This window comes from Saccostrea echinata, unplaced genomic scaffold, assembly GCF_033153115.1.
Source record: "Saccostrea echinata isolate AGI-Se365-2 ecotype Australia unplaced genomic scaffold, CSIRO_AGI_Sech_v1 ptg000062l, whole genome shotgun sequence".
Classification (NCBI taxonomy): Eukaryota; Metazoa; Mollusca; class Bivalvia; order Ostreida; family Ostreidae; genus Saccostrea; species Saccostrea echinata.
In genome coordinates, this window is record NW_026889811.1 from 276,914 (window position 1) to 295,652 (window position 18,739).

The 18,739-nt window shown below is 32.6% G+C and overlaps 1 protein-coding gene across 1 annotated transcript; it reads left to right on the forward strand.

The window, feature by feature from the left end:
- Positions 1-1,895: 1,895 nt before the first annotated feature.
- LOC133175212 (metabotropic glutamate receptor 8-like) lies at positions 1,896-17,961 on the forward strand. The gene is made up of 10 exons (XM_061310320.1): positions 1,896-1,987; positions 3,055-3,619; positions 3,872-3,984; positions 5,535-5,728; positions 13,509-13,725; positions 14,047-14,156; positions 15,161-15,331; positions 15,534-15,647; positions 15,868-17,097; positions 17,398-17,961. Exons 2-10 carry the CDS (start codon positions 3,155-3,157, stop codon positions 17,871-17,873), a joined length of 3,090 nt encoding a protein of 1,029 aa, XP_061166304.1. The 5' UTR covers positions 1,896-1,987; positions 3,055-3,154; the 3' UTR covers positions 17,874-17,961.
- Positions 17,962-18,739: the final 778 nt, after the last annotated feature.

Here is an 18,739-nt window from a genome sequence, read left to right on the forward strand (position 1 = left end):
CCAATTTATTACAGATTATATATTTTCGGATTTTGCGATAACAGAACATTTATTACCATAATCTGCCAGCCCCCACTCCCTCATAATCACATGCCCCGATCATGCTTTATTATTCTTTTTACACTGTGATCAAACACATGGGCTTGATATTAAGAGTATATTTGCACGTAAAAGAAATAGTGTAAAGAATATGGCATTAATATGCGTTTAACATCATAATGTATCTACTATAGAAAATCCAAATTGTTTTCTTAATGTTCAAATATCACACGGAAATACTTCTTATAATATATATGAAACAAACGTGTACATGCATCTGTTATAAATAACTTTTGTTCGTCCAACATAGTTCATGATTAAACAAATTTAGACACACAATGGAGTGCTATTAAATTTGGTTTTGAATGAACACACACACACACACACACAAAATCATTCCAGGATTCCCCTATAACTGAATATCGCTGTAATTTATGATTTATCATTGACAATAACAAATAATCGATTATACATTACGTGTAATTAATGTGTCGGAAGTAGTAAACAGTTGCTTGTATTGTCTCACTGCTTGGAACACGGTGCCTGTGGTTAAATTCCGTACAGATATTTTCTGTCTACCTGTACCATTTCCTTAAAACGGTATAATACCGGGAAAATTTCAGTAGAATGATATTAATGCAGAAATCATATTCAATACGTCAGATAATATTACATAAGCGAATTTCATATGCGCAATTAATTAGAGACGTGATATTGCAGAATTATTGCACATGTATCAATAAAATATCTGACCTTGCAGAGCATTTGGAGGGTATTGAAATTTAGCCAGAAACTCAGGGCATATACAGTGTATCTCTATTGGTTAATAAATTGTTTAGCCATTACATTGGATATTTCAGAAAAACAAATTGTGTTCAAATATACATATCAAAGTTCCATATAAATTTCGTTTTTGTGATGAGCATATGTCCAACTGACATCCAATAACAGTTAACTGATTGTGGAATCGCATGCCTTTGTTGACCATTCATGGAAACATAATACATTCATTGCATTTTTATGAGATTACTGTATTTTTGAAAATAAATCTTTGGATTGGAAACTTGAAACACTTCTTTGTTTGTATTAAGGACAGACGATGCAAACAAAACAATAGATGCCTGGATTCATATATATATATTTGGACTTATTTTAGTGCAAATATGATGATGCAGATATTAAATTTCTAAAATATTTAAAATACTACCTTTCTGCTATCATCCTTATACATGTAAATCTATACAACTTTTTATCACTTTGAAGTAAATAATTGGGAAACTTTAAATTAAAAATGTGGTTAAACTTATTCATTTTACTTAAATATATCGATATAAACATGACTCAAGTTATTTTCATTTGGAAGACAAGTTTGTTTGTATTTTCTGTCCTTAAAATTGTAGTGAATTTCTATCAAGAAAAAATGTTTTCCTTCTAGACAATTTCGATGACTTAACACGTGTTGTGTTAGGGCGGAAATGATGGGTCGTATATCTTGTAAATTGGTCCCTTTAGGGTGGGCGGGACCTCTGACTCTCGCGTGCTCTCTGTCAGTGTGTAGTTTACATAGTTAATATCGTGAAAAAAGTTCAAATTCCAGACAAAACAGAGAACGAGACTCCATATTAATTGTATTAAAGTTGACTTTTCCCAAAATTCTTATTTTTTTCTAATGCTATGAGAGAGACAAAATATAACATGCTAACATTTATGTAAAGAAATACACAATATGGTTAGGTAACATCGACACTTGACCCAATTTCACTGAGAAGATCAAGTAGAGAGAAGGAACATCAGCTCCTTATAACTACAATTGAACAGCTGAAATGATGGTCAATTTATACAAATACTGATGAACTTAATTTACTGTCTACTGATAACAGTAACGCACGGTTCTACTGTCAACACGACACGGCCAGGGTTTATTCAACTTTAACTCTGATAAACTCAGGTAGGTTATTTTAATTAACCCAATAAACCTTGAAGAATTTTCTAAATACCTTAAGAATAGACTTTCCTTGATTATAATTTTTTTTTCAAAGAAAATTGTTTGTTTTTAAATCATCTGGGATGATATTTTATTGTGATTTTTCGTATTATTTACTTGTATTATACAAGTTATACGCAACAGAAAATGTATACGATAAATACAGCAAGAAGATAAACAGATTTTCTTGTCATTGGGTTGCCGTTATCTAAATACCAAGCAATATCATCGTAATACAGGTAAATTTAGTAAAGAAAAAAAAGTCCAATACATGTACGTATCGGAAGATATTACTTATTTCAAAACATATCAGACTGTATCAGCTCATTTCCAGAGTCACTACGCTACGCGTGTACTATTGTAATGTTTTGCTCGAGGTCTTTTAAAAAGGTTAAAGGTCAAATGCCATCATCCATCATATTCAATTTTCGAAATTGTCAATAAAACTCGACAGGAAACGTGTAGGAATAATTAATGTTCAGTTCGATGTGTTACAGACTTTAATCACCAAATCGCTCGATGTAGGTCACAGCTTTCCGCTGCATCGTAATCATCCAAATATTATTACCTTCAATTTTAAGATTTCATACCTTAGAAGTCATGTGTTCCAAATTGTGTGGTCCAAGACCTTGTTGGTGTAAATTGTAATAAAGTTAATTTTACAAATTTGATTTCTCTTAAAATACAACAAAACTTTAATAATTGCACATTTTGAGCAACACGAAATACAAACAAACTAAAAATCATTTCTAAAAATATTTGTATAAAACCTGATTCAATGTAAGTATGAATATTTCAATGTCCATTGACGTGAGATCCGGATCTTTGAAGAGTTTTATGTGACTAATTGACAAACAATTTTAAGACAAATTCATTTTAAGTGTGAGTTACTGTACCGCTTTGTTGCCATTGGTTTAATTGCGAGTTAATGTTTTAATTCTACAGAAACTAAATCTAGAATGTAATGTTTTAGTATAAATCCAAACGCTGCCACAATTCATGGAGTGAAGTCTTAATTTCCTTCCTTCCAGCTACGTCTAGGTCCTGAAAACATTGCACACAAAACCAAAGGGAAAATTTCCTCATCAATGAAAATTCACGATGTCAGTAACAATGTGATCTTGTTTCACCATGGACATAAGGACTGTGTTTATCATCACCTTTGCCTGTTTTGTGAGACGCTTTCCTGCTCAAACGTCTGTCAAAGAGGTACACATTCCTGGGGATTTTGTTTTAGGGGCGCTGTTTCCGATACACGACTCCAAAGACGGAAAATGCACGCCGCAGGTCAACGAACAAGACGGGATTCAGATTCTGGAGGCGACCATTTTTGCTCTGAGGGAAGTGAATGCTAGCCTGACACATAAGGGATTTACTCTGGGATTAATAGCCAGAGATTCCTGCTATGATACAGGTATAGCACTACAGCACGCGCTGGAATTTGCACAAAAGCGATATAACTCTCAATCAAACAGGTTTGAGAACTGCACATGTTCTTGGACGGATACCAGAAACATCATAGGTGTAATTGGTCCGCCCAGAAGCAAGGAAACAGTAGACGTGGCAAATCTACTCACTTTGTTCAAAGTTCCACAGGTAAAAAAGTTAAATTGATTCTAAGTGGAAATAATTCTAAATAAATATAAATAGTAACTTAATACATTCTTTCACATAAAACCTGGTGTGTATTAATGACATATTGCTGCGAAACATTTATATTTGGTTTTTACTTGACTGGGCTTTGCGCAGATTCTATTAATGATATTTTTTGTATTAAAATATAAGAAATATTCATTGACCATTATCTCCTATTGCTAGTTGTACACTAGCTATTCCCTTTTTTAACAGATAAGCTACTTTGCCACTACCCCGGAGCTGAGCGACAATGTTAAATACAAATATTTCAAGAGGACCGTCCCTTCTGATACCTTCCAGGCCAAAGCATTAGTCAGTATATTGCGGTATGTGATGATAAGTAATACTGTATGATTGAAACAATAGATTGTACTCTTTATCAAGTTTTCTTGTACTTTCGTTGAAGATTCAACGGAAGCCTTTGCTCATTGACTTATATTGCCGTTCACAATGATTTGACTGAGTAATACCGCCAAACATCCTGAGTTTATTAGTCGGAAGAACTACAAGCTTAAGAGGCTAGTTATTCAACCAAGATATGCTATTGTACTACTTTGTTGTAATAAAGATCATTTTCAATTCTGTGTATACATACAAGATATGTAAAATGACAATGAATTAGAATGTACTTTTTGATATTCTTTACTAATAAGAATAGACTTGCAAATTTCCTATGTTGTCATAGATCTTCTACAAACTTACTTAAAATTTGTATTAAAAAAAAAAGAAAGAAAAAAAAAACTGTTCTGATTCTACACACAAGTATTCTGGAATTGTTATTAAAAAATCTATCTATATATATATCGATATTTATAAAGTATCTAGTATATAGTCTTTGGAGTCCAGTTTTCCAACAAATAATTGTTTCCCATTATTATCAAACCTGTTTTTGCGTTTTTTTAAAGCAGAATTTCTTCAAAAACTTCTTAATGAAAAAAAAAAAACGTTTCGATATGACCTTCAATTCGACATTTAGATAAATATTTATGATGGTTTATCAATTAACAATATTCATTTTAATTCATACGTTGAATCGATGTATATCCCCATTGAACCTAAAAAAAGATCCTACAGAGCCCGGCACATCTGCTTCATACAAGTATTCATAGAGAAAAACGTTGAGGGCAAACGAATAACGAAACTTTACGAGAAACGTAATGAATTCAACTTTTCTAGCATCAGCTTCCCTTATTTTTGTAGCAGTATATCATTATCACCTGCAATGAGGTTTATGTCTCCAAGTTCATTCGATACGCACGATCATGCTCATTGTATGAACAATTTCTAAAACGAGGAAGACTACTGACAAATAAGTTGATGATGCAAAGGTATCTTTAACGCGTTTTATGTCAATATTAAGCAGATTCTATAGTTGCAACAATGGTCTTCTTTGTAAATCGATTGTTAACTGACATCTTTCATACAAAATTGTGAGGCCATTTTTTTCATATTGAATTGACGACGGATTTTTCCGTTTGCCCGATCATGACAAAAAGCACGCGGTGGGTGTGCTTACTCCTCAATGGTACCTGATCGTACCACTAATGTTTTCAGAGATTCGTGTTTGTTCTGCTCACATTTTGTATTGTGTAATTGATTTTTACAGTATGGTTACTGCTTCTTATCTCCACATGCCATAGTAATGATATATATGTACCGTATCAATATTTTTGACATTTATTGTAATAATAGGCATATGAACAAATTAGATATAGGTGTTTTTTTAATGAATCCTACTCAAAATATGTATATGATAAAGACAACCGAAATTATCATACTGCAGCCAGATATCTGAAAAGTGGTATACTTTTCAGAAGAAAACAATATAGAGTCTCTGTATCAAGAATTAAATTGTAGTGTTTTGGTCTTACTGTAGTTTTCTGGATTGGCAATATGTCAGTATCCTCTATGAAGACAGTAACTATGGAATTGAAGGGTACACTGAGATCATAGCTGCCGCAGAGGATGCTGGGATATGTTTTGGATTCGATAAAAAAGTAAAGGAATCCACCAAAGAAGATGAACTGGAAAAGGTCGTGGTTGATTTAATGAAAAAGAAAAACACAAACGGTAAGACAACAGCCAAAATAATTGCATTACATGTAATGGTAATGTTATGCATTATTTTCTCAAAATTAGAGTAATGCTGGCATTACATAGCATTACAAAGCATTATTTTGTATATACCTATTTTAAAAATGTGTATTCTGTTGAAAGTGCAATTACCACACATATAAAATTTTCATACTTAATTTAAATAATATTTAATTTCATAGAATATTTTAAAGTGTTTTTAAGAAATTACTTTAAAAAATAATTCTGGTATGAGGTACACTAATTAATGTACACTGTAAACTTATAATCGCCATCTTTTGAATAGAGTAACATCAAAACACAATGCCTCAAGGGTTTAACAATTAAAACAAAGTATTGTTTTGAGAAGTGCTCAAAAACCAGTCTCTTTCTACCTATTGTGTTTATAAAACATTAAAAGAGCTGGTCTAGTTTGAGCTGACCATGACAAATCCAAAAGGAATAGAACACAGGCATTCTACTTTTAGCAGAGCAAAATGTATATACTGTCAAACCCTTTTTTCAAGTCGTCAGTGCCTTTATTTTTTTTTCATAGGTACTAGATCTAAAAATCAATGTCTTATTAATTTAGATAGTTTTGGGGAGGGGTTAAAGTGCCCCAAAAGTTAAATTGCTTTATGACATCAATAATGATCACACAAAAAGTGCAAATTGTACATGTTTTTATCTCATTGGCAATTGAAAAGATTTAACTTCTTATGAATAATAAAAAAATATGTAAGTTATTTACAGTGTAATAAATACAAGTACTTGAAATCTGTTTTAAATATCATATCTTTTAATTAAGAATGTTAAATTTGAATTAACATTCATCAAGTTTAGTTTTTAAGGGGTGTGCATGTTTATGAAAAGCAAAAGTTTTGTATTTCTATTTTTGAAAACCCACAAAAGTAATGGTTATGCATTACTTTACTAAAGTAATGGTAATGAAAGTTATTTACTTTAAGAAACTAGAGTATTGGTAATGGTAATTTAATGCCCAGATTCCTGAAGTAATGGTAATGTAAGGCATTACTTTACAATTTAATTCGCCCCAAGCCTGATACCCACACGTATTGCTTGCCAAGATTGTTATTTTTGAGTTGTACATATCTAATATTCATTCATCAATATAAATATTTCAATCCAAAAAGTATTGTTTTTCAGATTCAGAAACAATTCAATATGATACACCATATTCATTTTGTTTACGTAGGTATGATAAATTATAGGACTATTGATTTCATCATCGATTCAAGATGTTTTGAACTGATGTTCTGATCATATTTTAAATATTTTATTAATTCAACTGAATCTTTATAAATATGTTGATGTTATATTTTTTTCCTGTATGCTTAGAATCTAAATGTTACTTCCGTTTTTTATGTTTCTTGCTTTTTGTACAGCTTGTGTATTTATAGGCACATGTACTTGTTTAATTTTACTGGTTGCCAAGTTTGTTGTGAATGAGTTGTACGTATCTGATATATTTGTTCCTCAATCAACAGTTTAAAACAATTCAAAATGATACACCACAGTCATTCCATTTATCTAGGTATTATAAATTATTGGAACTTATACTTTCATCAACTCATCATGTTAGAAAGGACAAGGTTCATTTGATTTAATATTTGGCCCTAAGAATTTCTAAAAATTAAAGTTTACGCTGAATCAAAACTTTACATTGGAAATAAAGGTTGGATATATGCGTGTTAAAAAAATAAACCCAAACTTTGAGAATGTGTCCCTGTATACTGTTTATTCGTGGTCAAATCATGGACAGAATGCGTATTTCCGGAAAAATCGTTAAAAATCAAGGACTTAAAAGCATTTTTCGATGGGTCCGCATTATATCACCACTTTTGAAATTTTCACAAATGAAACATCGATTTGAAAGCATTTTATATGCAAAAAATTACGATGGTGATATTGTGCGGACCATGTTTATTTTTAAAAAATGTGTTCATTTTACAGCATGCAATACACATGCATTCGAAGGTGTTTTACTAGATCTAAATAATATAGAGAATATTCCTCGCCTCGTATCGCTATAAAAATCCTTTAATATAAAGGATGAAATCATTATATCAATGTTATGAAGATCTGGTCTGTATGAATTCTTTACACGTTATTGGAATTCAGATATATTGGGCCTATATTAGTATATATATAGCATCTTACTTCCGCGCTCCCTAACTAAGCGACAGCTAGTGGTCCGAGTTAAACTGTATCTGGACGTTTGATGGTTGAAAAAAGCAGCAGTTCAGAAAAAAAATGTAGTATTTACACTTGTTGTATAAATATTATTTTACATCTAGTTTATTTATTACCCAGTGCTTGTGTCCATATTCATGCCAAGCTGAACATTATAAAACAATATACGTCATTTATGAACATTGACGTCACAATGGTTTCGCCGATTTATTTGGCCTGTTGGGAAAATGGACCATTTACATGTACAAGGACATGATTTTTTTAAGCTATTATAGTGAAAATTAGAGGCTAAGTTTCCAAGATAGAAGGCAATTAAATTGGCAAAATATCACAATAGTTTAACAATGCGCCTCTCAGTATAAAACATGTGCAGTGTAGATCAGTTCCGAACATAATTTAGATTGTCATAAATGTTTTATCAATGACTTCAATTAGCTTTTTTGAAGAGTTCCATAAAAAATACCCGTAAATCCATATACATCACATAAATGTATTTCGGTCACATCATTTCTCGAGATGGTCAAAAAGGGGTAATATATAGCATTTTATGTACTTAATAGCGATTAAATAAAGGTTGGATGTAATATTTACATAATGTAAAAAAAAAAAAAAAAGAAAAAGAAAACAATGAACTTGGGGTGGGGTTGTTTGGGGTTATAAATTACTACTTGAGTGATGATATCGGAGGGGGGGAGGGGGTCGTGTCCAATTGCTCCTCTAAATTTATGTTCTTAATATTACTGTAGATCGACAGACCTATATGAATGGTATATAGAAATATAATATAGAAGTAACGAATGGCAGAGGATAAAAAAGTGTTTCCCTTTGATTGTCACATCGTTTGCTTGTTATCCTTCTGTATTAATATCCGAAAAAGTATTGCCTATCTGCGCGCACATGCAAAACTGAAATTCTGACTTGTTTACTAAAGCAGATATTAATCTTTGCTAAGAAATGATAAGTATATATCCACGGATATCTGACAAGTGTGCATAAGTGAAATATTCTCGAACAGGGCTCATACATGTAATGCAGTGATAGTAGAAAATATAGCTGATTTTATTCTTGTTAATTGTTCCAACTGGAGGGAAAAATTAAAATAAAATATAAACAGGGTGTCATAGAACATAGAAAATGATTTATTTAATAAATGCATTTACGATGTATAAGCATCGGGTTTATTGTGAAATGGATTCCATGGTGCTGGATTTCGTAGAAAATGTCGTTCTCACCATGCTTACTGGTCATTGGAATAATGACTTCCAGGATATCAATATCAACAATCTAGTGCGTATATGTATTCAAAGGCGGATCCAGCACCAGCGTGCCGGGCGTCCCCCCCCCCCCTCTCCTTGATTGAGATTTTTTTTCGCATGTGTATATTTTGTTTGTTTAACCTGTTTATACTCTCAATTTATCCACACGTAACGTTCAGGCACGTAGTTTCAATGCTGGTTCGAATTGGAAAATGTTTCATGTCGGAAAAATCTTAACCTGCCCCCTACATGTGTATATGGTAAAGTTTTACTTGATATTTCATTACCACTTTGAACATAATGATACTTTTCCCACGACAATTTTTATACCCCCGCTCCGAAGGAGAGAGGGGGGTATACTGTTTTAGCCATGTGTGTCTGTCTGTGTGTGTGTGTGTCCGTCTGTCTGTCCGTAACAAATTTTGGTCGCAGTTTTCTCAGCAATTACTCATCGCTGATGCTTGAAATTTTAGCACACTCTTTGTTTAGGCATACCGTATGGTCTGGATTCATTTCTGTATATTTACATTTCCAAAGGTTTTTCCTTAAGATTCTTTGCAAATTAAAAGACTTTTCATTTTCTCATGAACTACCATGGACGAGCATGAATATTTCCATTGTCATAATACCGTACTTGACGTCAAAACTATAGTGCAAACTGTTTTGCTTTAAAAATGACAGTTGAATGATGTAAATTGATGTAATTCATCAGAAAATAATGTAAATATAAGAAATGATCTTAATTTTTGAAGATTCATGAGGTACATGAACTACAACGCTTCACGCCGGCATATTTATCATGAAGCGCTAACGCGCTTCATGAAATATGCCGGCGTGAAGCGTCGTAGTTCATGTCCTCATGAATCTTCAAAAATTAAATTCATTTCTGTGAGAATCCGACGTCAACTTCCTTTTTATCCGTGCGTCTGTCCGTACCATACATAACAAATTTTGGTCGCAGTTTTCTCAGCAACTATTCATCGTAGATGCTTGAAATTTTAGCACACTCTTTTTTTAGGCATGCCATATGGTGGGATTTATTTTTGTGAGAATCCGACGTCAACTTCCTGTTTATCCGTGCGTCTGTCCGTACCATACATTACAAATTCAGGTTGCAGATTTCTCAGCAACTACTTTTTTCAGATGCTTGAAAGTTTAGCACACTCATTGTTTAGGCATGTCATATGGTGGGATTCATTTTTGTATGAATCTGATGTCAACTTCTTGTTTATCCCTGTGTCTGTCCAAAAATGTACTTGTGTATTCACATCAGAGCGGAGGTATTATTAGTGAGCATTGGCTCACAGACTTCTTGTTTTTATTACTTTTTTAATTTTTGTCATTTTGAAAATATACATTTAATTAATTATCAATAGACTGAATGTAGAACTATTTTGCTTTAATTTCTACGCCTACAATATGTGATACAGGAACTATAAATATTTCATGTAATCTAAGTTATCATTGAATAGACCCCCCCCCCCCCCCTTCACCTCCGCCCATAAAACATGTAAAAAAAAGTATCAACTGCACTGTCTGCTTCCTTTCCCCTGAATATCGAAATAAAATTAATATTGCTTTCTGTTTGTTATGAACAAAAAGCCATCTACTTTCAAGGGTTAACTTAGGTTCACAATATTAAATTGAGGTATTCTTAACATTATATTAGACCAAGATAAAGTAATTGAATACAGTATATACATATTGATTACCCATATAAGTAAACAACAGTGAAATCTGTTAACTAACACTTGATTGTCTTAAGGCAGGCACTTTATCCTTGAAATGAACTGGATTAGCTCATAATGTACACCTTTATATGATAAAATGTTCTCAAAGTCTAAAAAATGTTTTTTCCTAATTGGTGTTTAGAGCTTCCTTAAAACACACGCTTGCATGCGTAGGTTGTCGTCACAAAGTTATAGATTACTTAGAGGAAGTAGTAAGGGATCCGCGAGGGGGGGGGGTATCCGGACCCTACCCCAACACCCACCACTTGTATAAAATTCATATAGTAAAATACCAAAAATATGAAGGGGGAAGGGTTAAGAAAACTTTGTAAAGTTTGTAAGATATGTAGGAAGGTAAAGTGACACCCCCTTTCAAAATGGGTTTTCGGGTTTGGGTTAGTTTTCTTTTTTAAAATAAGGTTTTCTCCTTTAATTTGGGTCGATCTTTTTTCTTTTTCTTTTTGAGTTGGTATGGAACACCTCACTCCCTTTTCTGGGAAAAATTACAGGAAAATTCTCAATGCCCTGTTACATTTTTCCGCGAGTCGACATTGCTTTTCTTTCTTTTCAAATCTTTCTTTACCGTGAAGTACTATTATTTTTTTTTTCTTTTCCGCGAAATCCTCTATGAACCAGGTAGTACCTTTTGCTCCCCCTCTACCACGAGGATGAATTAATTGTGAAAGTCTCTTAAACATCGTTAAAAGACCAAGTAGATTGTAGGTCATCTACGTATTTATCTATACATCTTCACAATGTCAAGGTCCTATTTAAAAAGGTTTGAAAAGAAACGATATCACAAAGCTTTGACATTGTGAAGATGTATAGGTTAACACGTATAAAACATCGTTAAAACATGCTGTCTGTCCAAAAACCCGTAGATCCTAATATATTCATGTCGAAACAACCTGCGTTTTTTCTTTTTTCTTTTTTTGTTGTTGTTGAAAAATTGATATTAATAGCTGATAACTTCGATGTTGGAATGTTTCCGAAACTGCTGAAAGAAAAGAATACACGAAGGTTCGCATGCATTCCTTTTTTCAAGGATGGGCTCTGCCTCTGGACAGCGCAAATAAAATATTATAATATAGACACAGGTAAAATTATGTAAATCAATCCACAAAAAGCAATGTCAAGTACTTGAGAAGTAATTTTTTTTTTTTTAAATATAATGCAGATAAGCAGGAAGACCAAATTCTTGCGAGCCATACTGACATTATTACACACAAAATCATGTTCTTGAACACCTGCAATCAAAATTCAAGAAAAAGTCTTACGGTCTTTTAGTCTTTTTTACAAAGCTTGGCAATTACAGTTCGTCAAGTTAACAAACAAAGCCAATAACTTTGCTTGTGCATGCCGATGCGAGGCGTGGAAAGTGAGAAATCCGCTAAGAATGTACTGTACATGTACACCCCTTTTTTCCCTTATGATTCAAAAATTTTCAAAGCCAACCATAGCAATTGATTTAAAGATTTGTCTTTAATTATGAAAAATAATTTAGAAAGCATGATATGCTATCACATGTATACCAATACATCGGAATGTACGTGTATGAAAATGAGATTTAATTAACGTACATAATAAAATATACATGTAAGCTGGATTTATTTCAAAACGACGTTAAATTCTTGTTCATGACGTCGCATAAAGCAATGTCAAAATATCGCAACGTTAGCGTAAACTATGCTACTTTTACGTTTATATAAAACAAAAATAAAGTTTTGTACATGCATATATTGATAATTTCATGAAAATATATACTCTCTCAAAGAGTTTTGAGGAATATTATTTAATTTTGACACGGGGCCGAATTTTACCTCAAACGCACCTTGTCCTTTTGAATTTACCAGGTGGAGCTAATTGCAAAATTTACAACATGATAACTAGCTATTAGTTGTAAATTTTGCATTCATCTCCACCTAGTTAATTCAAAATTTACAACATGATTAACTTTCGAAAGCATAAAAAGGGAAATTACATTTAGTTTTTGAGCATACAGAAAGAAATATTATAGCTACCTATTTATAAACATTCAGTTTATTTAATAACTAAGCATATGCAGTGCTAATTAAACTCGGAATAACTATTCAAATGCAATATCCTTAATGATTTGTGGTGGTTCAGTACCCTTATAAGATTATAATTAAGCTTGTGTAATCAACATGAAGATAATGAATAGAATATTGTGTATTAAACACTTTAACAAAATCAAGTATATAATTAAAGGTCTAAGTCTAAGCCCAAGTTACATCGTTTTGATGCCACACATTTACCTCGATGTAATGATAGCTTTTTAGGACCAGGAATTATGAGTCTTTTTTCACGTCTCCGACAAATAGTACCTTTATAACATCTGTCCGTATTCATTTACAGTAAAATTTATAGATAATTTTGTCAATTCAGAGAAAAGGCGATCCAAACATGATCTCATTGGGTAGGATATTAATCTATATTTTACTTTTCAGGTACATTCTGTATGCTGTCAATTATTTTTTTTTAACTGTCCATCCCTCTATCCTTTGAAAAACGTAGCTACGTAGCTGGGTATATTACTATATAAATATATATTTTTAGGGAAAGTCGTTGCTATTTTGTTCATGCAATATGCCCTGGCGTACAGAATTATGGAGATGGTAGATCAATCTCATAATAGCTCTGACGTCATTTGGGTCGGAGGTGATGCTTGGATAGGAAGGGAGCCACCTAGTGGACAAAAGAAAATTATTGAAAGAGCTATAGGGATCAGCCCTGAAACCAGAAGTTATCCGGGATTTGCCGAGTACTTCAGAAAGTAAGAACAACCCATTTTTGCATGGCGGTTAAAAATATGCTTAAAAAGTTAATGAAACCGTTAAGCATTATGGACAATTTTGCTGTTTATATTCACTCAATTACATTTGAATAGTGATTATTTACCTTTTGTCAAATAATCTAAGAAGGGCAGAAAATAAATGGTAAAATTTCATGATTAACATTTTGAGTTTATTATTATTATGCATTACATGTTTAGGGAGTAGTGAATGGGCCAAGTATAGGTTTGCTATCATAAATGTAGTATAAATAAAAGTTAAATAAAGTACATTTTGATGACATATCCTTTTTCTGCTTTTAGAATAAATATAAGTAGAAGTCCTAACCCCTGGTTTGGTGAATACTTAAAACAACGTTACAGCTGTTCTCTAACTGACAAGAAGAATAGTTGTACTGACATCGAAATCAAAGGTAATGGAAAGTAAACAAACATAGAGATAGATACAATAACAACAGAATCATGGGTGATTAAGATAATGACTAAATCAAAAGTCATCACACTGACAAATAAATTGGATTCCATTACAACTAAATCATTACAATAACAACTAAATCAGAGGTCATTTCAATAACAATTAAATCAGAGGTCATTTTACTAACAACTAAATTAGAGGTCAATACAATGACGACTAAATCACAGGTCATTCCAATAACTACTAAATCAGAGGTCAATATAATGACAACTAAATCAAAGGTCATTTCAATAACAACGAAACTAAATGAATGACAACAGAATCAGAGGATAATTCAGTGACAACAAAATCAGAAGTCATTACAATGACAACGAAGTCGAATATGTCACATTGACAGCTTGATTTTAAACCATGGCATCAGATAAAACAGAATGACATCAGATATTATCAGTATTTCAAATACATAATTATGTCATGAAATAATTGAAAACAAGATAGGGAATAAAATAGAAGCAAATTTAATAGTAATTGTTATGATTAAATGAAAATGATTTTTTAAAAAAGCGATACCTTTCTTTTGAAAAATATAAAGTATATTTCAAATGGGTGCAAAAGCAATCTTGAGTGAATTGATCTAGAAATGAAGTGGTAAACAGGGGATTTTCTGAACCTAAATACATTTTACGTGTAATGGTTTTAAAAATTGCAGATTAATGCAGCTCTGATTCAAAGTTACAAAAAATGATATTTAAAATATACAAGTAAACACTCACTCTGATGACAAAAGTATATTACGGTCAAAAGGAAAGTCTGATCAGATATGAATAATGTAGTAATAGAAATAGTTTCAAAACAGCAACAAAAACGTGATTCATTTTACTTTGTAAAAACATCCAAAGATATAGAGCTCTTGTAAATGCAAAGTGATTTTGTTTTATAAACAGTGTAATTATCTTTTCTCCCACGTTTTGTAGTTTTTTCAATGGTTAAGATGCTTTCTAGATTTCAGGGAATTGTTAACAGCCTACAATGTTCGAAATGCTGTTTACTCTTTTGGGAGTGCCCTGGATAATATTCACACTTTACTTTGTGGTGAAAAGAAGGGCGTGTGTAAGCGAATGAAATCTAACCTTACAGGAGAATTGATACTCCAATATTTGTCCAATGTTTCAAGTGAGTACATGTAGCATGTAAGAAACTAAAAGAAATCTTTAGTATTTTCATTTATTGATCAATTTTCACTCCTTAAAAAAAGCACAGTACAGCTTTGATGTACACTTTTCAATTTATAAGACTTTAATGAGAAAAAGACTGTTAACGCATCTTTATGTATAATTTAATCACATTTACCCGGTTTTGCTTTCTTTAAATATAGACCCATTTAGCACGAGCTTCCACTTTGAAAATGGTAGAGATGGTCCCATTCGATACAGTGTTTTACAATACAAGAGGCAGCAAAATGATTATACCTGGATAGAAAAGGGAAATTGTATGAATTGTTCAACATTGCATATTTCTATTTTTTATTATATACATGTAAAACTTTTAAACAGTTATGTTAATGTCCATTTTCAGTTTTCAAAAACGTGTTCAAATGTATTGATAATGTCTGTCATTTAATGTTCTATGTACAAGGGGATTTAATTCAATTTAAATTATATGAAAAGCAATAATCTATTTAATTTTTTAAATGATATACAATATTTCAGATTCTGGACAGGAATTGATCTGGAAAACAATGAATAGATCTAAATACACCGCTTCCGTGTGTTCGGTGCCTTGTAAGAATGGTCAGTTTCGGAGTAGAGGCGAGGTTTGTTGCTGGGAGTGCAAGGATTGCGACTACACAGAGATTGTAAATGCTTCTGATCCTTTCAACTGTCAGACGTGTGACATCTACTCTGGTTGGACATCCAATCCTTCACAGAACGTTTGTGTGGCTATTCCTGTCGATCATCTTCATTACAACAATCCGTCCATTCTAGTGATCTTTGTTTTATCTAGTCTTGGGATCATCATTTGTTGTGTTGTGTCTGTTGTTTTTATTCTCAAACGAACTACACCCATAGTGAAGGCCACTGGTTTTGAGACAAGTATAGTCCTGCTGGTTGCAATACTTTTCTCTTACATCTCTCCATTCATTCTTGTAAGTGAACCCACTGTGGCTTCGTGTGCTTTCTTCAGAGTGTTTCTAGGTCTTAGTTACACAATGGCGTACTCTTCAATTTTTTCCAAACTGATGGTTTACAATCGAGCTTTTGATGTGCAGTCATCGATAAAGAACAAATCAATTCAGGGACAAACAGTATTCAACAGAAATATTTGCACTATGAAAACAGCCCTAGTAATATCACTGACGCTCTCAGGACTACACTTCCTTGCGTTAGTTTTCTGGAGTATTGGGGACACTCCGTTACCAGTAGTCAAATACTCCGTAACACGCGAGGAAGCCCTTGGTAATCTGTCGTGTGCAGATCTAGACAACTTTAGCTATTTCGTAAGCCTTGCCTTCTCATTCTTGTTAATGATTGCTTGTTTGGTATTTGCAATTAAAACAAGAAAGCTTCCAGATGGCATGAACGATTCCCACGAGATTATGTATTGTTCTTTTACTTCTTTCGTACTCTGGATCGCCTTCATCCCTCTTTATACCTTTTCTGAAAATAAACTTGTCAAAGTTATGTCCCTTTCCATATCGTTGATCATTCACGGTACAGCTTGCTTACTATGTCTCTTTATAACTAAGATATATATTGTGATTTTTCGCCCTGAGAAGAACAACAAAGAGCGAGTCATGAGGACCACACCGAGTCGAAGTCGAGACTCGTACAGCGGAAGTTTTCAAGGCAGTCGTGCTTTTGAAAAGAGGCAATCATTTGGTGTGACTTTGGAGGAGAAAACATCCACAAACTGTACAAGAAAGCTCTCCTCAGCCTGCGGTACGTACATCACATGAACATATCTGGTGCTGATCATTTCTTAGATTTCAATGCAAATGTGGTTTTATTTTCTGTACCTTTTGAGTATACGAAATTAAAGAATTTCAGAACTGATTTTGAAGGAATGTTGTTCATTACCCTGTTTTTTGCCATTTGTATCTGTATTGTTCATACCTTAACAAAAGTATTCTGGAGTAAAATATGTAATTAATTCATGAAAACAAGTTAAGGAATTAAAATGATAATACAGTAAATAATCGTGAATTGTTTTCTTTATCGTTATTTTTCTTATACATGTAGTTGCAGACGACACGGAGGAAGAAGGAGAAGACTACTCCGCAACAACCGGAACTTTACCCTTTAAGAACTCTATCATTATCGACAGATCGGAGAAATATTCCGAGGAAGCCGAAATTGTTGTCAATTCGCTAAACAGAAACAGTGGTGAAAAACTCCTAGGAAATAAAGAGGATTTAGACAATATAAAAGCAGACGAAAGGTTGACAAATCATAAAGCCAATGGTGATATTTTGCAAAACAAAAATGCATTTGATGAGGATGAAAGAACTGCAGAACATCAAAACCAAGGTAACTTTATTAAAAGCATAGGATTCAAGCCGAGTAGTTTCTTTAAACGCATCACGTCACACAAATCACAGAAAGCACACGTCAGCCATGAGAATATAATTGAGAAAGGAAATGAGAACAGCGCATCAGAGAAGACGGTCAGAAGGCTGTCTCAATCCTTACCGGATGTTCATTTTAAAAACACTTAAATTTCCAGGATTTCAATTGATTTGTGTATTTTTAGTGTCAATACTCATATGTTCAGAGTTATTTATTTGAATTCACTCGCAATATGGTTTAAAATACTCATTTGTATTACAACTCATCTATTATTGTTTAATAAAATTATTGTAAAATACTAGTCAATATATTATGCAATTATCTGAAGATTTATTAAATCATATGATGATAGTTTAATGGGATTCTCGTAATGTATGCTTTATGCGCTTTAATTTATGAAATATATGTGATGTATGTACGGTCTATCGTTTTCTCATGATCAGTACTATGCAGTATGCTAATTTAAATGCGGAAAAAAGATTGAAGAAAATAAAAGAAATCTCAATCACAGGTTATTATTTCAAATTACGTATTACACCCCATCATCTTTCTGCCGTTGTTCACATACATAATTAAGTTATGCATTATTTCTTATTAGATGTGTTTAGCTGCCTAGCTTGTATTCATTGTTTCTTATTAGATGTGTTTGGCTGTCTAGCTTGTATGCATTTTTTCTTATTAGATGTGTTTGGCTGTCTAGCTTGTTGCTCGTCATTGAGCCTCTCCACTTATATTAATTTCTTGGTTTTGCAACCCGACTTCATCATGTCTGAACACTTTTGGCCTGGATACCACTCCATTCATTTTTGAAAGAATCACTTTATTCGGAAATTGATAATATAAAGATTTTATCGAACAGTGATCAGGATGAAATTTGAGTGAAATTTTAGCCATAAATATATATATTTATATAGACTTCGCTGTGCAACTGATGAAAATCTGTTAGAAAAATAAAACAAAATAAATAAATGAATGAATAAACAAAAAAGTCATACAAATTATTCTAAGTATCTTT